Source organism: Choristoneura fumiferana, chromosome 23 (assembly GCF_025370935.1).
Source record: "Choristoneura fumiferana chromosome 23, NRCan_CFum_1, whole genome shotgun sequence".
Classification (NCBI taxonomy): Eukaryota; Metazoa; Arthropoda; class Insecta; order Lepidoptera; family Tortricidae; genus Choristoneura; species Choristoneura fumiferana.
Window position 1 is genome coordinate 11,259,300 of NC_133494.1, and position 27,520 is coordinate 11,286,819.

The 27,520-nt window shown below is 38.4% G+C and overlaps 1 protein-coding gene across 3 annotated transcripts in view; it reads right to left on the bottom strand.

The window, feature by feature from the left end:
- LOC141441291 (transcription factor hamlet-like) overlaps positions 1–25,773 on the bottom strand; it is a 165,330-nt gene extending 139,557 nt beyond the window's left edge. For all 3 annotated transcript variants that reach the window (XM_074105968.1, XM_074105969.1, XM_074105967.1), the window contains exon 1: positions 25,534–25,773. In XM_074105968.1, coding sequence (XP_073962069.1) covers positions 25,534–25,573 — 40 coding nt within the window. In that variant the 5' untranslated portion in view covers positions 25,574–25,773. The remainder of the gene's footprint in view (positions 1–25,533) is intronic.
- Positions 25,774–27,520: the final 1,747 nt, after the last annotated feature.

Consider the following 27,520-nt stretch of genomic DNA (forward strand, 5'->3'; position numbering starts at 1 on the left):
AACATGACGAGGATGCATGCTCGCGCACTGAGCAGCCTGGCTGTTCAGCCAGTGCAGTGCCGTGCGCAGCAGACTTAAAGTTTTTCATACTTAAAAAAATTAAAGCATTTTGTGCATAGGTATTATGCATAAGAAAAAAAACACATGTCAATTTAAATTTACATGCAGCAGACGATTACTTTTGATGGGTGCAATTGTCGTTTCAGCATGCCGGGAAAATTATTCTGAAATATATTTTAAAAGTCGTATCAGATACCTGTATATTGATGATGTTACCGTAATGTGTTACATTGTTGTCGTGTTTAATAGCTAGGAAGCTATACATATATGAGTCAAATGAACAAATAAAATGAAAAAAATGTATGTTAAATGTACTTACAAACATAGGCAGTTTTGTGTACTGAATTTAGGCTACCTATGGCCACATTTTCGAGCAGTATCATGGAATACAATAAAATTCCCTAGTAATGGATATGAAAATATCACATATTACAATAATTGGTTAACACTTCGGATGCCATCGTATTCTGACTGAAGGCCATGGCCAAGGCCTATGTAGGTTTATCCCGGAAAATTGTATAAATATTTTTTTCGCAGACCAAGTCGCGGGAAGCAGGTATTAGATATTGAGCCCTGCGAAGGACATGCGATAGTTACATCCCAGGAAAAATTTATACCTTTCACGGGCGCGCGTTAATTTAGTTCTTTATATTTAGACGAAGTTGCGGGTGTACAGCTAGTTAGCAAATACTTAAAACTTCTTTTTCACATCACTACATACAGAATCTCCACAAACGTGCAATATATTTCTCTGGTTAATTACTAAGTTTAAAGCAACTATGTTTTAGCGCACGTTTTTCACGTTCACACCTCGACTTGTTAGAAGGAACAGCTAAGTTTTGAACTAATCCTTTGGAAGTGAAATAAACGGTATAAATACCAAGAAAACTAGCAAAGCGGAACCAAACAGAGCTCCTAATCCGATAAGTGTAGTACATGACCAAGTCCGCTGGTAAGTGGATCATAGAAAGTGAACGACATGCAAGCGATCACATTTATTGTTTCAACTCATATTTTTCCATCAAACAACGACATAACAAAACACTGTCCACTAAAACAATTATCCACCTATACTTAGATAAGAAAAGATTAAACTTTTATAGCCGCAATCGCTTTGCTACACGATATTGCTTCCTGAAAATATCTGGGTCAGAATAGCGAGCATTTTCATTACATTAACTACGAAAGAAACGTAATTTCCCCCCGATGTAAAACCGTAAAGAAGCCTCTCCACAAAACCGGTATTTTCCTCAAGCGCTCGTAACGATTTCTATCCACAAACAAGCAGTCATTTCTTGCGCAGTCCTACCTAGTACAGGGAAATCCTGCAAATTCCTTCACGAACCGAGAAATGGCCGCAATGACTCGAAGATAAGGCTAATAGCGGCTTGCTGTCTACTCGAACGTAATAATGTACTTACTTTGACGTTTAGGTTAGGGGGGTATTGAAAAAAACGTAAATTAAGTATAAGGAACTTTGCTTAATTTATGCAACCTTGGATTTCTTGGATTTCATTTGTAAATAAGATTGCGAACTGGAGCTGGGTTTGATATAACTTTTTTAAGAAAAGAATTTTAATTTAGAATACGTAACCATTCTGTTTCCAGAAATATAAAATAACACAATGGAGATGATAAAATAATAGGAAAATGATACCAAGTTTAGAAAGAAAATCACATTCTGCCATTAAAAAATTAAAGTTACAAGAAAAAAGTCTACCCAATCGGAAGAAAAAATGACAATTCGTCATTATCCTCCTAATGACCTTTATCTGGCATCTAAATGAAGTTTAATTGAGGAGGGCGGAGGGCTGGCCCTCATGTAAATAAGGCGTGTATCCAGTTCTTTGTTTGCTGTTCATGTGTGCAAATTGAAACTTAATTGCGGCCTACTGAACCGGTTGCATTTAACTGTGGCTTTCGTGGAGAACTTTTGCTTGAAAATGTCGATTTTTGTAATTCCTTTTATTACAATAAAGAGTATAAACAAACAAAATTCTAGCTGGTCTACTAAAGATTGCCAAAAATAATTAATTCAATAAAAATAGCAGTTTTCTGGTTGGTAACGAAAATCAGGCGGTAAATAATTTGGATAGCTTATAGATTATGTTTGCAATCATTGACATCTATGTACTAGACTGCATGTTTCTTACATCAAAACGGCGTACAAAAACAGTTTACAGTATTGACGTCCGTGACAGCGGTTGTGTCAAAATAATAGTGATGCGCCGCGCGTTTTGTTCCAAACAGCCAGTCTAGTGCCGTAAGGTACATAGATGTCGATGTTTGCAATAAATAAAAGTCAGGCTGCAATCTTTGTTCCGCAAACAAGATTAAAACGATCAACTATATGCTAGATCCCTTACATATATAGTGTGTTACCGGCAGTCAGGCCTTTTTGAAGGGAGGCAGAGGCGTCTTTACCTGTAGTGCGGGGTATGCTGAAGGGAGGCTAAAGTACCGTATTTCTGTAACTGTTAAAAAAACAAAAATTCAGACTTTGTAACAAAATGATAATTGCCAGCAATGTACAGTAGCAAAGTAAATTGACAAGTAGTAATCAAAGTATCTGTCGGCTGTTATTTACATTTACTTTGCTGTACATTGCTGGCAATTATAATTTTGTGAGAAAGTTAACAAAGACTGAATTTTAATCTATTAATTAAATTAATGTCATGGTTAAGTTACAGAAATACGTTACTTTAACCTCCCTTAAAAAAAGCCTGGCTGCCGGTAACACACTGTATAATTAGTCTGTTAGCAGGGTAAATATATTTTTTCAAACAGATCTACAATATGATATATACAATAATTAACAAATATAAATAAAAATAGAACTAAAACTAACCTACTCTAATCCTAAAAATCTTTATTGGCAAATATTGCCCAAGTCGCTGCTATTGGGCAGGTTGCCCATAAGGCTGGCTGCGTTTCCTCGTTGTATGGCAATGCCAATACGTTGACCGAGGAATGAGCCAGCCCTATGGTCATCTGTGGAACGGGCAAGCTTCTTTAAAAAAAAATAGTTTTTTAGCTTCGGCTCCCCACGGACCAAGAGTTTAAACAGCAAAAGCCGCAAATATGAAGTTGTTTGCCTGATTCTCATATTTACGGCATTTTACTGTTTCGGCCGTGGCAGCCGCCGCACGCGCCTTCAATGATGTCTTAGCAAGATGGGACGCATTTGCCGAACAAGCGTCATTCCGTCAGGTCTCTTGCCATCATCATCATCATCATGAACCGTCAGTTAGATTTTCTTTTCTCAATTAATCAATAAAGAAACCCCGACATTGTCACTTCAAAGTTGAATATCTCAGAAACAGCTGAACCGATTTTGATAAAACATGTCTAAGAACAATCGCTAGAAAACCTGCTTTTCAAATTTAAGAGCTAGGGTGCCACAGATAGACAAACAGACACACATAGCGGTCAAACTTATAACAGCCCTCTTTTTGCGTACCCCACTCCCGAACTTTGACGCGCTTCATCTACCTACGTATTTTTTTTTGTTTGATTGACGAAAGAAAAAATAAATGTCCAATATTTTCTAATAATCTAACTGATGGACTTAGAATATTCTTAAGAAATCTACTCAATTTAACCAAATTAATGCAGTTAACTTGTAATATTACGTCTCCGCTTAATAAACAGTTGCGCTGTAAAATAATTAATTGGTCAGAAATATTTCTCATTGGTCAGCAAAGAAGAATATATAAGGAGTTTCTCTAAGGGTGGTGGTAAAGGTGTTCATTGATTTAGAAATGTTTCTTGGCGATAAATGCTAATCATCAAGTCTAAATTGTTCTGTAAAAGAAAATACGAATAAATGCCTTATGCCTAATTGTTTAAGGCGAACTTAGTGTTATTGTACTTGTCGTATAGTTCGGGGCCAAGTGGTATCAAAACGTGTGGAACTGTTCTCCTTAACCATGAATTATTTTTTAATCCTAGACCGCGCAAAGTGGCTCGAAACGATTACAAATTAAAACAAATCTAAAGAATTAAATAACGTATTAATATAGTCAAATACCACAAACGGACTTATCACGCTAACACACACGAGTAACATTTACCTCGACGTTTCGACCACATTACGGTGGCCGTGGTCACGAGTAGCCTGAAGTGTGAGGTGTCATGTGTGTTAGCGTGATAGTTAAGTCTTGTTTGTGGTATTTTGACTATGAGTAAAAATCACGAAAGTTTAAAACGTTATAATTATGTAATACACCTTCTTAAGTAGGTATTGATATGTTACAATTTAACAAGATTTCTCTTTTGAACTTAAGAAGGTGTATTACATAATTGATTATAATGAAGTAATATTTTAATTAATATGTATGTACCTAATTTCATTAAAATTTTTAGAGTTGTTAGAACTGTTTCTGTAAATTTTTGCTAAATGGTGTCAAACACCCTTTTGCTTCTCAAGTTTAATTTAATAAACATTTTGCAATTAAGTTAGCGGCTACAGCAACCACGCTACAACAAACGCCTTATCTCTCTAAATATTTCCTTATCCTAAATTAGTTGTTAAAATATCGCAACAGTTAACGCCTTACTGTTCACGTTACAATCTTTTATTTATGGTAGGACGCCTCTATTTTTCATACAAATGGTCGCGCTGGTATGTAAAGCCACGCATCTGAGATCGGCCACTCATAAGTCAAAAGTCACGAATCGAGATAAGAACTAATTGACGTGAGTACCGCCCAACGCAACCTTAATAAGCATTTATAACGATATAACTCCTATTATCAAAAATACTTAACCTATTTATGTATGTGGTAGCGTCGGTAGGAAAATTCTGTTTTCCTTTTGAGTGCCTTTTATACGCTCTGACTTTAACATTGAGTGCTACTGGTATGGTCTACCCAGATAATCGAGTGACACATGGCACTGCAGTGCTTCACGTCGTCTTATAGGCTTTTAGCGATAGAAAAACCGTATCAAATATATCGCCATCTCTGTCAGATTAGCACGACTTTTGGAAAAGCTTACGAACATGAAAGGAAAGGAGGGCACCTAAAGCAATATCGTTTAGGTTAGAATGTTTTGTTTAGCATCTCGACCAACAAAACGGAAGAACAGTTACTACACAGCCTTTTTAATTGATATCTTATCATCATCATGCTTCGATAACTCTGTGTGCCTATAAAAGAGAATCTTCTAAAAATGTTAGTAAAATTGTTTTGTAAGAAGCGTTCGAAACGTTATTTAACTCTATACTAAACTACTAAAAACTATCATCTAATCGTTCGTTCGTGTCGTGATTTTAATAATGAAAAATCGCTTTCATATTTGTAAAACCAGTTTGTGTTTTCATATACCTACCGACTCTATCCTCTTTGCGATAAAGAAAACCGTGGAGACGTAATTACGAGTACCCTGTCCACACAGTGACGTTTCCTACCGTGACGTCAGAACTAGGCCACATGTCTTACGGCCTCCTGACACGAACGCACAAAACAAATCTTTTAATTGCTCCACATTATTCCCTTATATGTTAGATTATTTTCGATTGTTCGCGCTTGACAGAGTTCACGTCGTCACGCTAGCCTCTCGCTTACATTTCGCTGCTAATGATTATAGATATAAATCTGTATAATGAATAGGACTGTGACGCAACCGAATGTGTGGTGGATTGGCTTGAGTCACAATACTGTAGCATTCCACGGTAACTGTACTCGTAGGTAAATAAGCCAGCATCGGACTGGCCATATAGTCGAGGTGGCATTACCAGATAGATCTGGCTTACGGAGCTTCGCAACCCAAACGGTAAGTAGGACAGGGATCCGCGCAGGCCAGGTCCCAACTCTTGCAATAGTCTCGGACCCTGGACTTGTAGAGAGCCACCCAGGCTCTTCTAACCAAGTCCAACCCTGATATAGACTAGTCGGTTCATCCCGCAACTGCTATCCCGTGGAAGAATAAAAAATCGGCGAGCTCACTATCTCATGGGAATTACTGAAAATCTCTTCTTAGTGCACCTCTGTAATTCTCAAGAAATACTTAGCTCCAGTGGGTTTGTGTTTTCTGTTACTTAGTCAGTCAGTCAGGTTACATTTTTATAGGTAAGCAGGTATAAAACTTTTAATTAGGATGGACTTGGAAAAATCGATTGATAATTATATTACCTGATGAAAAACAACCCTCTTGATATCTTTTTACGTATATTGTACTATTTTTAATTGTTAATCGGCACATGATCAGTTTTTTTACACTTAATAATCTGATAATAATGATGTTGGGGACCTTGATAATGGTAATCACGAACTGCATTCCGCAACAATAATATTAAATCGAAACTTTAAATGTAATTTATTAAGATAAAATTTTATATTTCATCAATAAGAACGGTTTCTCTAAATATTAACACTTCAGAATCTAACTATAAACAATTTTTGGTCAAGTAGTCATTCTAGGCTACGATATACATTATTTACCAGTACACCTGTCAAAGCTGCAACAAAGGTTGTTTGACTTTTCGTGCACTTAATAATAGTGATATTCTAAAATCTTGAAAATAGACCACACGAAGGCTTTACGGCGAATATTCAGCGTTATTGCTGCGTTTTTTTTCGCCGTTAGTGTTTTGGCAGGTGTTATTAAAAGAGTTGAACGAAAGAAATACCGTTACTAAAAGTGAGATTAAAATTCTTGCGACTTTATGTATGTAAAATCATTGCACATAAAAATAAAATAACAAGAAATACAAATACACAGAGAGGAGATCAAAAGCGAGCTTATCCCTAAATAGGCATCTCTTCCAGCTAACCTAGTATCTTGTATTTCCGTTGTAACCGAGCGGTCAAAACGCTCAAGTATTCTTCCTTTACCTGTTTAAAAAAAACCATCAAGAATTGCGACAACAACAATTACGTCAAAGTTAAATTTAAGCTGCCTACATTGTATCGTAGATAGGACTAACAATTCGTTAGTGAACGAAACAGTGTAATTCAGCTTCATTAGTGTGCCCGCGCCGATAGCCGCGACCAATTACGTGCTTTTATCACCAATTAACTCTTTACGATGCTCCGAGCCACCAATATGTGGATACAATCACTATTGTTATGAAAATGGGTTGTATTTTTAAATCGGTCAGTTTTTAGTGCTTGAGGCATATACGTGAGTCAAAGCAACCCACCATCTGCTGGAATATTTATTTATTTAACATTTTGCCGTGAAGAAGCACGGACAGGTACAGACAACATCTCACATTAATAATATAAACACAACAATAATCAACACAACTAAAAATTTAAATTTACACACACACACACACACACACACACACACACACACACGCATACATACAAACATCACGCCTGTATTCCCAAATGGGGTATATAGGCAGAGCACACGAAATGCCACTTTTAGCACTTTTTTCAAAGACGTAACTCCTCACAGCTCTGATTCTTTGAAGAATACCGGACTTTATAAGCAGTCTCTGTTCTTTCAAATTTCTACGAAGTCACGCTGAAGGACTCTGACAAAGAAAAAGTTCCAACTGAACCTACCGCACACGCACCACGCGTAACCTTAGTAGAAGAAGGATCAGATATCGTGTATTTAAATACCTCTCTATACGATGAACGAGTGGCGCGTGCTTAATTAGAGTAAACATTACACTGTTGAGTCTCAAACTGTCAAACTGAAATGTATTGTGTCTACTATTAACTGAGTATTGGGTAGTTAAATTTCGAGCAATATTTATTGCTGATAACATTAAGCTTATTTAAACTTCAGTTCCGTGAACTAGTTTCGTCTAACATTCTAGTCATATTCGTAGCAAGTGATTAAAATTATGAAATATGTTTTTTATTTACAGGGTAAGGAACGATATCTAAGAAGCCTGATTTCTAAGAAAAATAAATTACCTACCTAGAATTACGTAGACCTTAAAATTCTTATAATATATACTACATCCTGCTTATGTATCATCACCAATTCATCAGTCAAAACTACTGATGTGCAGGGAAACTTTCCAATGTTGCGGAATTTTTCATATAGGAAAATTTCGGAAACTTCCCACAATTTTGAATGGGGATTGAAACTTTTTGTTTTTATATATTTCTTGTGAAAAAATCCAGAAATTTCCGAGAACTTTTCTTACATTTTGGAAACTTTCCGCAACTTGCACATTTGTAATCAGAACACGCCCACTGTTGAATGAAACTTCCTTAATCTAGAAACCACGTTATTCATATTCCTAAACATATACGAGTACGTGTATGTCACAATGGTACAGGTTCCTTCACAAGAGCTGGCACGAACGCGATTCAAAGTCACTTAGACAGTTTTCTAGGACAATGACAGATGCATGACATGTAAGTACACGTTTGTGTGAAGTGTATTCAAATATATAACACACAGATACTTTCACTGGATCGCTCAATCCATTCGTGCCAGCTCTTGTAAATCAATCTGCAATATCCTCTATCATTATTTAAAATTAAACAGAATTAGACTTAAAGCTAAATTTATTATTAATATTGTTTTATAATTTATTGCTGACATTGAAAAATTGTATTTAAATATTTATTTTTTCACTTATATTGTTAATTAATTTAAAATGTTTGTGCCATTATAAATGATGAATTATTTAATATTATTAAACGATTGCAATTCCCTTGCAGGGTTCACGTTATACTTAACTGTGTCTATTGTAAGATCTGTACACTACGTGAAAGCAATAAAGATTTTGAATTTGAATTTGAATTTGAAAATTATTTATTGTTACGTACACACCTCACCAGGGTAAATATTCGGGGTTTTTTTTTCATTACCGTTTCGGCAAGTATTATTAAGCGATGATGCTCAGGGTAAAGTTTTTGTGGGAGGGTAATGATACTTCACCGAGCGGTCAAAACGCTCTGATATACCCACCAATAAAATACACTTGACGCTGTTACTTTACACAGTGAACATCCATTTGATTCAGACATTCAAGCTAAAACCTATATTCAATTCCGAGAGCTATTGAGGATAGAATTCGCTATCAATACCGTTATCATTGATAGATGTGGGCCCGGGGGCCGGGCTATTGTCCGGTGACGGATCGGAACCGAACCCGGTACTCGGGAGATACGTGTGATTAAGATAAATGCTTTGTTGACGGGATTGGCTGATGTCTAAAAAGTGTTGGGATTTAGGGTGAACTAGAGTTAACTGGAATGTGTCAATAGTACAGATCTGTTAATGGAGCGTCAAGGAAAAGCGTCATCAATCTCTCTGATGAGGTAGGTAATGAACCGATAAAAAAATGTATCATGGGACAATTGACACCAATTGATCTAGTCTCAAACTAAGCAAAAATTGTACTATGGGTACTAGGTAACGGATAAACAAACTTAATCAGATAAATATTTACATAATTAAATACAGGACAGGCTCGAGGACAAACATTCGTATAATTCATACAAAAATATCTGCCCCGACAGGGGGTCGAACCCAGGACCTTAAGCTTCGTAGTCAGGTTCTCTAAATACTTGGTTATAACGGTCGTCAAATTACAGCCATGTGTTTTACATATTTTATGGCATGGCTGCTTCTGCAAGATGAACAATTGCAGTAGGTATTCGCTGAAGAAGGGTTCATTAGGACTTTAACTGAGCATTTCTAAAAATGTCTGATGTTTAATTTACGACTTCAAATTGCAAAGAAAATGAAAGAAAAGAAAGAAAGAAAGAAAGAAAAATGATTTATTAACGGTCCCAACAGTACCACCACCAAACACAAAAAACAATAATATATTAAGTACTATACAAGCAAAATTACAATAAATTGTATGGTGATGACACCAATTGTCACCGAAAAAGGGTCTCCACTCAGCATGTGTTGCAAAATGCGAGTTGGTATGGTAAATAAAACTGATCTTAAACAATGTTGCTTACCTAAATATACTAATTTCCTTTTTCAAACAAAAATTTTACAAACAGCAATACACAAATATTACAAACGAAAATAGTTTTGGTAATATTGCGACAGTAACAAGATCGGTACAACCCAGTCTAGGATTATGTCAGAAGGCCTAATCCAAAAAATACAGTTACAAAACAATTGAATGTGACCCGAAATTGCCAGTGGTATTTAGAGGAAAGGTTTCGTGTCAATCGATTAAAAATTATTATATGAGTAGTATATGAGTAGTAAAGTACTGAGGTTCAGCTGTAGTAAAAGTATTTAAAGGGGCAAGTTTTACATTTAGCTAAGTAAATAGAGCAATTGCCGAGCATAAAAATAAAGTACAGCTCTAATAAGTAGGTACTTACTTTGAACAAGAAATATAAAAATCCGTTAGTCTAGATATTACTATTGGGGGTCCAAACACACGAACGAAAGTTTCGTATTGCGTGCAAGGAGAGGTTAAAGATTACCTTCGATACTTCAGTATTTTACAAGACGTAATGAAGTAAAACTGATTGATCACAGAGTTTTAGTTATAAAGGTCCCTAGTTCGTGTCTTGGGGCTATTATCATAATGGCGGCGCGACACTCGGAAACTAGATAGCATCGTATCGCGCGCGGTGGACAATAACCCTTACCGACATTCATTTATAATAATTAGCTGGCGTAAGGCCAACGCGATATGAATATTGCCATATTTTACTGGACACTTCGCCGCTATCTGCATCTGACTGTGGAAAGCCATTTTTAGTAAGCGATTTTATCAGAAATACGTACAGTCACCAGCACCAAAATCTGAGACAACTTAGCGTACATCTGATACGACTCTATTTCTAAGGACGTTGGCCGTGTCAGATATTTTTGCACGGTCCGCAGTGGCAGATATTAATACACAGATGACTGTGCGTGCAGTTGATTACTCTTGAACGTCCTCTAAGGTCGGAACAGATGCTACACTTTAAGGTATGAAATTACTTAACATAATCTCAGCTCAAAGATATATTTTTTTTTTGTAAAACTTGAACTCAGCAATAGAAGTTAGAGAATCAATCAATAATCAATCAATAAGAGTCTAGTAACTTGTCATTGATTAAACTTGAAATTTGTTTTTTTTTATTGCTCATGTTTTATGAACAAAAATGTTATATTTTTTATTTATTTTTAGGAATTTTGTGGTGCAACATATATTATTTTCGCCCTTGACTTTACGGAACCCTATGTGTGCGAGTCCGACTCGTACTTGACTATTTTTTATATCAAATCAAAGCATATTGCTATCATATCATCTTCTTTCATTTCCAAACCCGACCTACACCCAACCAGGCAACATACCGCAATAATCACAAAGTAAGCCGTCATAAGGGCAACCATACGTGTCAAGTATGAACGCAATGCCAATCAGCCATCATGTAGCCACCGAAATAATGAGTATTACATGTCAAGGACGCGCAGTGGGTACCATACCATTTGGGAAATAATGAAAGGAAAGCATCGAGTAAAGGGAAAAATCTTTGGACCAAGGTCACTTCTTCCAACTAATATCCTAATATTATAAATGCGAAGGTTTGTGAGTATGTGTGTGTGTATGTTTGTTACTCTTTCGCGCTAAAACGGCTGGACGGAGTTTGATGAAATTTGGTATGTAGATAGCTGGATATTTGGAACTGGAATAACTTAGGCTACCTACTTTTTATCCCCATATTCCCATGGGATAGAAATAAAATCTCGAAATCTTATCCGCTTGATAAGGAGTCACGACTAAAATAGGTGAACTACCTAATCAGAATACCAAATAGAAAACGGTGGTGTCCATGGGTGGCGGTGATCACTTACCATCAGGTGACCCACCTGCTCGTTTGCCAGCTGTTCGATAAAAAAAATAACAATTTTCCATTCAAATTTGACTTCGTCTGTTTTAGGCAAAAAAGTTATTTTATTAGCCAAAAAGTATTCTGCTTTTTAGGGTTCCGGAGCCAAAAAGGCAAAAATGGAACCCTTATAGTTTCGCCATGTCTGTCTGTCTGTCCGTCCGCGGCTTTGCTCAGGGACTATCAATGCTAGAAAGCTGTAATTTTGCACGGATATATATGTAAACTATGCCGACAAAATAGTACAATAAAAAATTCAAAAAAAAATTTTTTTTAGTGTACCTCATAGACTCATCCAGATGTGTGGTATTGTTGGATAGGTCTTTTAAAACCATTAGGGGTTTGCTAAGACGGTTTTTCGATTGAGTGATGTGTTTCTGAAATATTCGACTTTAAAGTGAAAATTTTCATTAAATTAGGGCGTCCCCCCCCTCTAAAATCTAAACCAGTGAGTGGAAAAATTTGAAAAAATTTACAATGGTAGTAAGTATATCAAACATACAAGGAAAACTATAACGGCTAAGTTTTCTTGAGAATTATTAGTAGTTTTAGAGTCAATAGCAGCCTAAGGTATAAAATATACCTAAACTTGGAAGATTCCGTATAAAATACGAAATCCTTAGAACAATATTACTTAATTTTTTCGTAATGGCTACGGAACCCTATTTTGGGCGTGTCCGACACGCTTTTGGCCGGTTTTTTTTTACGGTATATTCAGCCTGCATGCAGGCGGGCAAATATTTTATTGAGAAGCGATTAATTTTAATAAAGATATTAAATTATCTTTGTCGATTAGAATATAGGTAGTACACGAGTACCAGTTTGAACGATCGTAGAAAATTCCTGGTACAGAAATATGAACTAGGTATTATCATGAAATACCTGCAAGATGTAAACGCGTATGAAGCATGCTCTGAGTCAGAGATAAGCTATCTCGATGATCACAGCGCTTAGTAATGTACCCGAGTACCTTCACGCCTGCAAAATCACACAATGCCTGCGAAGGCTTACCATTCATCATCATCATCATCCCAGCCTATATACTTCCCACTGCTGGGCACAGGCCTCCTCTCAGAACAAGAGGGCTTGGGCCATAGTTCCCACGCGGGCCCAGTGCGGATTGGGAACTTCACACACACCATTGAATTGCTTCGCAGATTTGTGCAGGTTTCCTCACGATGTTTTCCTTCACCGCAAAGCTCGTGGTAAATTTCAAATGTAATTCCGCACATGAATTTCGAAAAACTCAGAGGTGCGAGCCGGGGTTTGAACCCACGACCCTCTGCTTGAGAGGCGATAGGTCAAACCACTAGGCCACCACGGCTTTTTACCACCACGGCTTTTTAAAGCCTGGTGCCTGCGAAGGCTTACCATTGTCCTTCAGTAATTATGAGGTTTTAGATCTACTTAGGCGTATATTTAAGCGTTTTGACCGCTCGAATAAACGTCATTCATTACCATCCCACGTTTATTAGCGTAAAGGAAACTAGATTCAGCATCGGTATTGCCTTTAGTTTTCATAAAAATTAAATCCTCAGTATTATCTCTTTTAATAATACTTACCGGAACAGTAATGAGGAGAAAAACAGCACAAAATACCTTTTTTTTATTCGACTGGATGGCAAACGAGCAAGTGGGTCTCCTGATGGTAAGAGATCACCACCACCTATAAACATCTGCAACACCAGGGGTATTGCAGATGCGTTGCCAACCTAGAGGCCTAAGATGGGATACCTCAAGTGCCAGTAATTTCACCGGCTGTCTTACTCTCCACGCCGAAACACAACAGTGCAAGCACTGCTGCTTCACGGCAGGATTAGCGAGCAAGATGGTGGTAGCAATCCGGTCGGACCTTGTACAAGGTCCTACCACCTGCAACATTTACCCATCTACTGTAATAACTAATCTGAATTTAATTAATATTTTATGTCTTCACAAAAAAAACATAATAACCTAACTAACTTTTATCTTGCCATTTCAAATTTCAACTCTCAAAAACTGCTGAAACGATTTAAATTTTTGAAACATAATTACGAACCACCGCAAGGAAACTCGCTTTCACGTAACAAAGCTGCATCAAAATTGGTACATCCATTTGAGTACAATGCCACAGACACACAGACGGACATTGGTGTCAAACTTATAACAACCATTTTTTATTATATTATATTTTATGACTAAATTTATACTCGAATTTCGTACGGCAACCACAGTCACCACAGATTAAATAATTGTCATTACAAAACAGATACTGTTCCCGCATCACCCAATAGCCGTCTCACCACCAACGAACGGTGTTAGTAGCAGTCACAAAATACATTTTCACCTCAGCACCTCGAACAGGCAGGTTTTTCTATTAAAAACCGGACAAGTGCGAGTCGGACTCGCGCACTGAGGGTTCCGTGCGTGAGGAATGTAAAAGGGGATCGTGTCTTGAAGATATTTCTCGATTTTTCCGAGTGATCCAGTGTATGCAGAGCCCTACTCTTAAGCAAAATGTGGGGTCAGATTATATTGATGATGAAATGAAATTTAAAGAAAGACCTAAAAAATCAAGATTTTCTAGTTACCTTCACACCAAATTTCAAGATTCTGAGTTCATGGGAAGTACCCTGTTTTGATTCCCTTGCGAGTTTCGAAAATTTGCGGAAATTTGCTGCATCTTTTGATTGCGTTGGCTTAGAAGTTTGATTTTTTCACAGCTCCAAGGGACAGTAGACCTCAGTACCTATTTGATATAAATTTCAGCTTGATACCTCCACGCGTTCCCGAGAAAAAGGGTCTTGATAGACAGACAGACAGCCGGACAAAAAGTGATCCTATAAGGGTTCCGTTTTTTCCTTTTGAGGTACGAAACCCTAAAAAACCGGCCAAGTTTTATGTATATCCTGTTCCAATTTCACAGTTCTACTTATAGGTTAACGGAAAATACCCTACAAATTTTGATTCCTTTGAGAGTTTCGTAATATACGTTTTTGCGGCATAAACGGCGTATCTTTTTTATGTTAACTTAGAAACTTGATTTTTTTTCAGTTGTGTAGTCACAGTTTTAACATATACTCGTAACCATGGTTCCATCATTCCTGTTAGAAATTTGTTTTTGTGTAGGGTTTTTCTTGGGAAAATAGTGCGATGACAAATTATGCGAAATGAGTCTTATATATTTAAAATCACTCACCAAACACATTTTATACGAAATATTTATTGTGTTAAAAAAAGTTTATGCGATACGTGTTAGTATAAGTGAATTTCGGCCTAACAAGATTATGCTTAATGAGGGGTAGGTACCTACCCATGTAAATATGTCAGATTTATGATGTTTAATTAACATCTCTTATCGCAGTTATCTAATAGGTAAAATGTTTTTTAAACTGTAGACGATATTATTAATTTACTTACTTAAACTACTTAAACAATTGACGTAATCGTAGCATACGGGGTACCGGTAGATGGTATACGGTAGGTACACAATAGTATACATGTACAGTAAGTTGCAAAATAATTTACCAAATGTAGGCTCCTAAGTCCTCGCGTACTTTATAAAGGGCTAATTAACACTAAGAATAACGGCCGAATGTAAACGACCCACTGCTGAGCACATCTTCTTCTCGGAATGAGATAGCCTAGGCTGTAGTGCCGAGCGAGTCCAGCGCGGATTAGGACTTCATACACACACAAAAATTCAATGATGTGAGCCCAGATTTGAGCCCATGGGGCACACTAAAGTTGGCATAATTTTCGCAAGTCATACTATAATCACGCGGTACGGAATCTCACCTGGGTTCGATTCCCAGTGCTGGTCTTATTTTTCTGGTTTTTCTGTGCATCTATATTTCAGTTTGTATTTTCAATTTAGGTTTTACGGGATGACCGTAAAAGTAACAAATTTGGAGTTGAAATAAAAAATACAAAAAGACTCCAAAAAACCAATCTTAATTTGATTGCTTAGTAACGACATCTCTTGTCCGGGTGAGCGGTTGGTTCCAATGGAGTGCCGAAAGTTTCTCGATGAGGGCTACGGTATAGATGTCGCTAGCGTCACTGCTTAAGTGGCTAAATAAGAAACAGACAAGCTGAGATATGAGGTGCATAGGCGAAATTCGTGTCTGACCGTTGACCAGCAGTGGTGTAGCGGTATAGCACGCGGTACGGAATACCGAGGACATGGGTTCGATTCCCAGTGCTCGTCTTATTTTTCTGTTTTTTTGCATCTATATTTCAGTTTGTATTTTCAATTTAGGTTTTACGGGATGACCGTAAAAGTAAAAATTTGGAATTGAAATAAAAAATACAAAAAGATTCCAAAAAACCAATCTTAATACTATAATGTTTTTTTTTACAATTCTGAACAACTATTGGATTTCGAGAAAAAATTATTATGACAAACGATTCATTCTGACAAAGACATTCTGACTCAACAAATTATGCGAGCCGATATGGACCCGAGCCCATGATAGGTCACAATTAGTTTACCACGGTTGCACATTGTATAGTCGGTCAAGAGAGTGCTTTACCAATTGTAATGACAGATCCTACTTCAGAAATAAAACTAAGGCTAAAATAAGGCTGATTGTCATTATAGACTTGTGAGTGAAAATAGGCTTCGACGTTTTAAACGCTACAAATGACATTAGGTAAACCTTAGGGTGGTAAACCAATTTCTTAGTCGACTAATATATGTTTATAGATTTAAGAAACCCTATAATTGTGCCTACGCCAGCCATACCTGCGAGAAGGCTCCAAGAAGCCCTGCGACCCCGTTTCCTTGACTCCGTGTAATTATAGCTCGTCGTCGCCTACATACGTTCCTTGAAACACATAACTAACAGTTGTCTGGTCTCATTCTTATTTTTCATCACACTTGCTCATCAATGATGTTATTCCATGCTTGCATGCAAGCTGTACCTACTAAAGGACAATGGCCTCAATTGTTCCCGCGGGAACTATGGATTTAGGTACGTACAGTATTTCTCCCCAAGGGAGTTATGACTTTATATAATTTTACAATTTAGTAGGTAAATACGTCATTTTGGACTTAAGAGGTTTCAAGTCAGCCAACGTTCTATTTGCATCTTTAAAACTTAGCTATAACCCAATTTTACCCCATACAAATTTGACACGCTTCATGAAACTTCGTTATTTTTATATTTTAAATTTATACTTATCAAATTGTTTTGCAATAATTTTAGTAAATATTTTTTTAGCACAAAATATAATAAATATATATATTTTAAATATATAAATTTATTTTTTATTTTTTTGGGACAATCTGGCCGTAAGACCATTTGAATTCTAAACTAAACACAGCCGTGATTACCCATCTTATTACTATAATAAGATGCAGATATTTCGACGCTATCGAAAATCTGAAAAGTATCCAGTATTTAGTTTAGTGACAGATTTGTTTAGCGATTAGGTGTTTACAAAGTAAAGTATGAGCAGTTCGTGTAAATTTAAATATGTGAATTTAACATTCTTTAGGAAAAGAAGTATGTCCGACGAAGTTTCTCAAAGGCTGTTCTTACTTAAGTTATCCAACATTGACAGCAATTCGTTATACAAACTAAAAAAAAACTATGAAATCTTTGTGTTTTGTGTTTACTACACAAGTGTTTTCTCAAGAAATGCATTAACGTGCCGTAACAATAGAGCTGTAGAGCGAGACTTTGCGGAATCAAACGAGTGTTATTATTCCAAACGTCTGTCAAACTGTTAACGATCTTAACATAAAGCTTTGCCTAACGATTTCCTCCGTTTTATATCCAATTGATTTCAGCGACCTGCACAATCTTTATTGGGTATTGAAACTCAATCTTAACTGTGCCGGAAAACAATTTGCTGGCAGGCATATTTTATCATCGAGGCAAACAAACATCTGCCCGATTTCCTATTTACTGACGGCCAATAATAATTTGAATTTTCGCTGAGGCGAGCGTGCCCTCGTATTTCCTCGTCGAGACATAAAATAAAGCTGAAAAGAACACGGTGCGAGACGTCGGTCGTTTCTTAATTTACGAGAGCGTTGTGCGGCGAGAGTTCGTCATATCCGAGCGCCATCTGCAGGTAAGTTACGACGTCCCGGGCGCGGCACGCACGCGCACACATGCGCGCACGCACGCACACTGACACCTCCACTGTCCACCGTGGCCGAACAATCGATCGTAAATCAGCTTCGATAAAATTATAGGAGGGAACACAATGGATGTCACATCTGCGCCGCATAACCTGCCCTCCTCCCACCGCGGAGAGTCCGCTTTCACGCGCCACCTGCCGCTCCCGCCACGTAACTCTCCGTCTCCGAGATAAAGTCTACATTCGCACGTGTACAGACAAGAGGTGTTTATTTTGAGAAACCGCCGTCCCGCCACTGTAGCCTCTGCACGGCAAAGGTTTAAGGTGATATTCGCGCACCGGCGTCGAGGCTCACGTAATTGCGAAATTCACGCTTCGTGGTGCGGTACAAAAATAAGATTATGGATTCTGCTGAGCTGCTGCGTTATTGTGATTCGAGGATCCGTCCGTAGGTATGTCTGCGGCTTTACGACTGCTATTCCTGGAGGAATAAACCGGTGCACTTATTGAATATTGCAGTTTATTTATGGTGGACAGCGCCATTGTCCGAAAGGCGACTTGGAAATTCATAACCGTGAATGTTTATTTAGAGAGAGATTGCGTCGCTGCAGCTGCCTTTCCCATTAATTCTACACACTTACCTACGTAGCGTTACGGGAGTTAGCTGAGAGTATTGTATACAAAGTGGGACGTGATAAAAAATACATAAAAGGAGTAGCGAGCGATGGGAGCAGGACTCACAAAGGGTCGGATCGTATTTCCCGACAGGTCGAGGATCGCGGACGCCAGGCTCGGCCGTAAAACGTGGCCAAATATCAAACGACGTATGCGCCGAACACACGCAGCCTTTTATTATAATTGACCGAGTCGTTAAAGCGTTTCTTTTACACATATCGCAACCTGCTAATCCATTCTTTAGACAAGCGCTCCCGCTTAAATGGGGCACAAAATCAAAGTTTTATAAATTAGCTTTTACCTATTTCCTACTGCTTATTAGCAATATCTTTTAATACTGATTTATTGACACGCAGTACGATTCTATATTAGGGCTTAGTTGTCATTTGGTTTCTAATCGTTGTGGATTACCCCATCCACGCTCAAGTAATTATATATTATTTATTTGGCATCAAATGCAAAAGGCATCGCTTGAAATACAATGACATCGAAATCAGACAGGTTACCGATTATTATAGGTATTAGGGTGACACTCTTTCCCGGTCCGGATAACACCGACATGGAAATACCGGCCTTGTTTTTTGTGTACAAGCTCATAGAAACTGACAGGAGCTTCTACACGCGTGTACACGAAAAACAGGGTCGGTATTTCCATGTCGGTATTATCCGGGCCGGGAAAGAGTGTCACCCACGTATTAAAGAGAAAAAAACCTACTGCACTTTAAAAATCCATCCCCATAATCATGAAAGTTACAAGTTTTCTTAGTCGTATACTCCTGACGGAGTGGTCGTGGTCATGGATTGTCTTGTAGATTGGTTGCGATTTTTGCAAGACTTTTTCATCTCTCTCTATTTGTGGCACTGCGCGCACACTTAGTAAGGGAACACTTTGTGGAAGATTTAATGGAGTCTGTCCATCTTGTGGGGGATCGGCCGCAAGAACGTTGCCCCTCTACTCTTCCCTAAACCACCAATCGCTCCAAAGAGCTTTCGGTGCAAATGATATGTCCAAACATTTTGAGTATTCGCACTTGCACAATTGAGGAAAGTCTTTGCTTGATGCCAAGCTCTTTCAAAATGGAAACGTTAGTGCGGAGCAGTCCATTTTATTCTCAGCAAGCACCTCCAGCACCACATCTCAAGGGCATCAATCTTTTTGCGAAATTTTTGATGGATCGTCCATGTTTCAGTCCCATACAGGAAAATAGGAAATACCAAGCATCTCATCAAGCGAACTTTTGTATTTTTAGTGATGCGACGATCCTTCCATATCTTTCCAAGTTTTTGAACGGCCGATGTTGTCACGGCACACCGTCTGTCTTTTGATTTCTTCCTCGCAACTGCCACTATTTGTGATTGAGGATCCCAGGTAGATGTAACATTGCACAACTTCGCAATTAGCTATTCTACATAGCTCAGGTCTATTGTTAGTCCTACGATCCACCACCATCATTTTGGCTTTGTCGCGATTTATGGCTAGGCCAAAATCGGCACTAGTTGCCTCCAGAAGCGAAAGAAACTGTTCAATATCTGGTTGTGACTTTGTGAGAAGGGTAGTATCGTCTGCATATCCTAGGTTTGATATCAACCGACCACCAACAGATACCCCTTGTTAACAAGTTAAGTTACAAGTGGTTACAACAAAATTATGTAGATGTTTGTCTCTTCAGTGTCTGGTAAAGACAAATAACAATGCGATAAATACTGCAATATATACTTTAGACGACCACATGGCCTAGTGGTTAGAAAACCTGACTAAGAAGCTTGACGTCCCGGGTTCGATTCCCGTGTCGGGGCAAATATTTGTATGAAAAATACAAATGTTTGTTCTCGGGTCTTGGGTGTTTTATATGTATTTAAGTATGTATCTATCTATATATTTATATTTATCCGTTGCTTAGTACCCATAACACAAGCTTTGCTAAGCTTACTTTAGGACTAGGTCAATTGGTGTGAATTGTCACGTGTTTCTTTTTAATACTCGTAAAGACAGAAGAAGATTAACTTAGCATAAGCTTAACAAGCGTAGTAAACAAGCGTGGCTAGTTAATGTTACAGTCCACGTCATAAATAAGTGATCACTTTTGTACCTTGTCACTTTAACGTCATGTTTGAAAAGCCATACGAAATTGTGTAAAATGATCACTATTTATGACGTTGACTGTCTATAAGACCACGGTTTTCATATCCAAATTATATGTAAACCGGTAGTCTACTCTGCATGCGTGTGAGCATTACAGCGGAGTAGATTATATGCCTTATAAAAGAGCGAGAACAGTAGCGTTTCGAAACAACTATGTATTTGGTTACAGTTTAATGACAACCGATAACACTGGCTAGATAAGACGTATCTTATGTTCAGCTATTGGATAAATAAAATGAAATGTTTTCACAGCAAATGTCGAGGTGAATACTCGGAACACCAAAAATTTTTACAAGCTCTTATTTAGTTTCACCTGTCTCGATGTTTGTCTGTAATCAAATCTTGCAAATTAAATTCGATCAACCCTCAATAGTCGAATTGGCTTGAAATTTGGCGTACTTATGTAAATTACGTGACAATACCATAATCTGGTAGTGACATCCTGGTAGTCCGGCCAGGATCTTCTTCGCAAGACGGAACTCTTCAACGGTTAATAGCATCGGCTTGAAATTTGGTATGCAAATTTAGTTTGGGTGACAATGCAAGTACAGTCAGCAAAAAAAGCTTCTATTAAAAACTAGCTGTGCCCGCGACTTCGTCCGCGTGGACTTAGATTTATTTCTGTCAGTGATTGTTTGACTGCCTATATGTATAGCAGCTTACAAAAGACACATTGCCATCAAAATGTTCACTTCTTACTTATTCATAGTTAGCGAATAATATATACTTGTGATTGTGGACTTACACCGATTAGTTTATCTAGACGGGTGGCTTTTCTGAGACTTTTATCCCATTTTGTTTTTTTTACCGCATTACGGGTTGGTGGCTTTTCAACGGGTTTATTTTTACCTATTATCACTAAGGCCCTGATTTCTCAGGCCCGTCTCACCACGCGACTGGCGGCATCTGGATGTGCGTCGCACCATACGAATTAACGGTGCCTACCCACTGCCGGTGACGTTTCAGAAAACCACCCTCAAACATTCCCGAACAATACATTCGGTCGCGGAAACGCGTCGGTCACCGGTCGCCGACGGCGGGTGGTCAGAGAAACCAGGGCTTTACAGACAGAAGATTCCACTCTGGGCACCAGAATACCTAGAACGTAGGGCCAGAATTCGGTGATCTGTGGGGCGTGCGTAAAGTGGCTGTCTTGTGTCGAGTTGCCATTGCGGTCAAACATAACGTGAGCGGAGTGGCCGAAGAAGCAGTTCAGGTTATTGCAAAAGAACTGCGCTGGATGGCCTGGACGGAGACAGGTGCGCGTATATTTTGTGATGAATGACCTCTTGATATGCTACTTCAATGAGAGAGTCGTGGCTATGGTGACACTCAGGTCCTTACGATGCCTGAATAAAGCACCGTCTGAACAGAAAATCGGAGTATCAATGCTAGTCTCTTCTACTTCATGTAGACGTCCTGTGTTTTCCCTGTATTCGCCGACAATCTCTTTTAAGAGGGCCAAGAGAACCAGGCGCGCGGCGCCCTTAACGCCCTTCAACCTAAGCTTAACTCTATTGGATATGCTTAACCATAGTAAGGTGAGGCACGTTGGTTATGCATTTCATAGTCATCAGCCGGAAGACGTCCACTGCTAAATCAACAACCATTCTTCGAAGTGTTCGACGAAATTCTTTAAATTGACATATCTTTTTTATTTGTAAATCATTTCGAATGAAATAGACACTAAAACCGCAACCTTCTACGTTGAGTGGTTTCTGAGATTAGCATGTGCAAACGCACAGGCAAACAGACAAACAGACAATAATTCTAAAAATCATTGTTTTGGTTTCTATTGCGCTAATATAGGCCCCTAGTAACAGTTTTTCTCAAATATTTCCAATTTACAGACACCGACTTTCTACAGATTTATTATATCTATAGAATAGAAGATATAGAAGAATAGATGAAATTTTTATGGTTAGGATCAATATCCTAAATTTTATTCGTAATCCTATCATAATATTATAACAACTGTTTCCTTATCTTTGTCATTGGCTAATGTCCTCGTAGCCATCAACCAATAAAAAAATAAACCTCATCCTACAACGTGTGACAGAAAGAAATAGTGAAAGCGATGATAATTTCGAGTGTGTTACTCGTGTGTACACTCGTACTCAGGTCTCGTCATGGTCTTCACTTCCTCAATGATAGTCTGCCGTCAGATTTGTTTGAGGATATGACCTATCCAGCTTTTGATCTGCTGGTCGATCGGGACTTCATTACAGCGATCCTATAGGTGAGCGTCAGATATTCCAATTGTATTGCGAAGCCATGGGATTATGAGGACCTGAAGGACATGCGAGATGACCTACCACGTTTCACACCCGTCGAGCAATTATGGTCTTTCCATTGAACTGGAATACCTACCTAAACTGAGCTCGACTCTCCTTGTCAGTTCAACTTTTATATTTTTTTAGTCATCATCATCATCCCAGCCTATATACGTCCCACTGCTGGGCACAGGCCTCCTCTCAGAACAAGAGGGCTTGGGCCATAGTTCCCACGCGGGCCCAGTGCGGATTGGGAACTTCACACGCACCATTGAATTGCTTCGCAGATTTGAGCAGGTTCCTCACGATGTTTTCCATCACCGCAAAGCTCGTGGTAAATTTCAAATGTAATTCCGCACATGAATTTCGAAAAACTCAGAGGTGCGAGCCGGGGTTTGAACCCACGACCCTCTGTTTGAGAGGCGATAGGTCAAACCACTAGGCCACCACGGCTCTTTAATTTTTTAGTACTTACTATCAACGGCGTAGGACATCCACCAACGAGATTTATTTCTTATTTATTTATTTAATTTATTTAAATACAAAGTTAAGCTTACCGTTTGCACCAAAACGCCTAGCTCATTAATACTGCACTTACTAAAAATACCATTATTTTAGATGTTTCCCAACCATCGGCAAACACGTCATCTTCCTTGATTTCGGACAGAAATTCATTCAACTGTGCAATTGCCTTTACAAGCTTTACGAAGTGGACGGATGACCTCGCTAAAGCTGGGGGTCACGGTGAATGCAGGCCGCTTTCAACCGAAGCAACTGGGGGTATTTAAGGGGGAGGCCTATGTCCAATAGTGGACGTCCAACGGCTGATATGATGATGAGCCTCACGCCATCACACACGACACACAATAAGAGTTTAGTGTATGGTGTTGGTAGGTAATAGTTGGATCTGTGTATGTTAATTTATTATGGGTGAGCTTTGACATATGTGTCACACAAACGTGTGACACTTGTGTGATTTCGGAATAATTAGGTAGGTAAATGGTTTTTAACCCCCGACGCAACAAGAGGAGTGTTATAAGTTTGACCGCTAGTGTATCTGTCTGTCTGTGGCACCGTAGCTCTTAAACGGGTGGACCGATTTGAATGCAGTTTTATTTATTTTAAATCAGGTCTTCTAGCGATGGTTCTTAGACATGTTTCATCAAAATCGGTTCAGCCGTTTTTGAGATTTTGAACTTTGAAATGACAAAGTTGGGGATTTTCAACTTTTTGTTGGTTAGGTTATAATTCCTGGATCTCTGCAAAGAACCTTCTAATTCAATCAATCATTTGAAATCCGTCCCTTGCGAAAGTTTTGTTGAGAAGTTACCCTGAAATGTATGCCTTAATAACCTTAGGGGGGTCCCTAGAACTAGTACCTAGGGGTAGAAGCAGTAGGTAGATAGACACAGGAACTTCAAGACAGAACAACATAACCTAGTTGTGTGTTTAGGCTTGTAAGAATAGGCTTAGGGGTGCACTTTGACCGGATTTACCAATGAAGCATGTTTTTCGTTTTTTAAACTATTTCTAAATATATTTTACTTTTATCTCGATACAGTCCCACGGCTAGGCAAGCCTAGACTGGTCTAATTGTTAAGATCTTATTACACAATGAAAAAAACTCTAAATAACTGACTGACTCATCACCAACTTGCCTAAACTAAACTTTTGGACCTAGAAACAGAAATTTTGTTTTATAAAGGTTTCGTAAGTATAAGAATGAATTTTCACGATAGGTATAGAGAATTCTGTGCTAAGAGATAATTAAGCCGTAGGCGCAACATAAACTAAGAATACAGATATATCTAGAACTTAAAACTTGTGGATAAATACAACTGATACTGTAATATAGTTGTGTGAATGCGTCTTTGTGTGCGTCACTCGCTATAAACCGCATCGTAAAAACTGATGATTGCTTCTGCAAGCCGTTGTGCAACCGATGTTTGGGAAATAGCTGTCTACCTACTGATAACAGCTAGAAACACGAATCTCGACCTTAAGGAGCTGGAATAAAAGTCACGTGTATCCCTATGCAAGCCAGCTGCTATTGAAAGTTATGAACTAACTTTACGTTTCTGAAATTGACTGAGAACTTATTTATGACAAACAAAAAAAATTCGTCAACATTTCTCTAAAAGCGATTTCCATCGAACATCAAAGTAACTTTCAGAACCGAAACTTCGTTCAAAACATAAACAAAGGCGCGTCATGTTTCCAAGCAGTACATAAAGAAAATAAATAGTGAAAATCGGCGCCGCGCATCCAATGACAACTGACAACGGAGGGGACATCCCTCCCGAACACACGCGAACGAAACCGAACTGTAACTCGTGAAGCTACGGCGCGCTTCGGCGTAGCGACGAGCGGAGGATGGCCCTCGCTATCTTGTCTGGCGGGGGCGGTGCCGACCAATAGGAACGCCGCAAACGCTTATCTCATACCTACTGCGCATCCTCGTAGCACTCGTAGATCCCCGTAGAACGTTGCTTTCAAATTAAAAAAAACTAAGGGTACTGGCATAGAGTAAACTTACCTTGCGAATGCAACCTCCTCGCCACCGCCTTAGAACGCATGCTGGCCAGCGTCAATTCACACGATCGATGACACAATTAAAAAAGTTCATTTGAAACGCGCGAATAGTGCGGTGCCCGCGGGATGGGTGACGCGGCGTGTCACGCGAGCGGCCGGCGGGACACTGCGTTCACGTGCGGCCGTGGCGCGGCCACGGGAAAGCGATTTTCACGCGGGAAACGCGATAGTAACCGGCTCGCTGTCTCGCGGCTACTCGACAACTGTCAGCGAGCGAGCGCGGTGACGCCGTGGTTACACCCACCATGGCTGGTAGCTAGCGCCATGCCATGCCCAGGTGTGTCGGTGGGTTTTAAAATTCGAACACTTCAGAAAATTATCTGGTGCTCTCAAACACGTTTTTTCTTTCTGTGAAACTTAAACCTTAAAAGGTAGCTACTTTTTTACTTTATTACTATCGAATTTGTATCACAACACGCTGCGTGCATGTTTACTTTTGAATATACTAATTTAGAACTGAATCGGTATTTTTTGGCATTGGTAGGTAATCATGATCGTCTAGTACCTAGGTACCCATAACACAAGCTACGCTTAGTTTGGGACTACCTAGGTCAATTGGTGTCAATTAATTGTCCCATGATATTTATTTATTTATCATCATCATTGTTAATAAATCGTCGTTTATTTAGGTAAGTAGACACAACTCATAGTTATACAAGCGTGGGTTTGTTCCACGGTTCACTAATTCTAACCTAACCAAAGTATTTTTTACAAACTATATGAAAGAAAGAAGACATTATTCACATTCACAAAGACACACAAATAGGTACAACAAATACAAAACAAAAAAAAACAATAAACAGCAAACACAAATAAAACAAAAAAGAAATATAAAAATGAAAAAACACGATTTTGTAACGCGTGTGCCCGCAAAAGTGAAACGGCCGCTGACTCAGCATTATGCATAAATGATGGATTTTGTTTTGAAACTAAAAATGTTTCAGAACTTTTATAAAACTAACCTAACCTAACCTACAGGTGCCTACTCTCGGTCTTGAAATAAATCCTAATTCAATCATTTGAACAAATGAAACATTAGCGAAATTAATCATTTGTAAAAACATTTTTTGGCGAAGTGAAAGGATTATTCCACAGTAGGTAATGAATGATTTGTAAACTTTTCTTTACATCCATGAAAGTTACGAGTTGGAAAATTATTAATAAGCGCGCGCTACTTTAAGATCAAGGTGACGAGCGTCGTCATTTTCTTTGTGTACAGTCGAGTTCATAAACTTGTGAGCAAAACTTTGATCAAAAATATCTGAACACGACTCTATTGTTAATGGTGTAGAAGCGTGTTCAGATATTTTAGATCAAATTTTTTCTCAATTGAATTTAAATAACCTAACCAACAAAAAGCTGGAAAACCCCCGACTTTGTCACTTCAAAGTTCAATATCTCAAAAACGGCTAAACCGTTTTAATTATTATTTATTAATTAATATAAGAAAAAATACAATTAATCATTTATCGCATCGTTAAACCGCATCACAGTTTGTATCGATGCTGCATTCCGCAATAGTTATAAATAACAATATTGATGCTTAATCTAATAAAATATGTTTAAAAACCATCGCTAGAAAACCTGCTTTCAAATAAAAAAACGCATTCAAATCGGTCCACCCGTTTAAGAGCTACGGTGCCACAGACAGACAGTCAGTAACATACAGACACACAGACATACATAGCGGACCAACTTATAACACCCCTCTTTTGGCGTCGAGGGTTAAAAACAGTTAAGAAACACGTTAACGAGTAAGAGTTGGTCAAAACTTAATATTCAATACTTTGTTTGAGCGGTTACGTGCTCAAAATAAATAAATAAATATCACGGGACACTTACCACCAATTGACCTTGTCCCAAAGCTTGTGTTATGGGTACTTACTACGGGGACAGATACATACTGAAATACTTTGCTTAAAGACATGTAA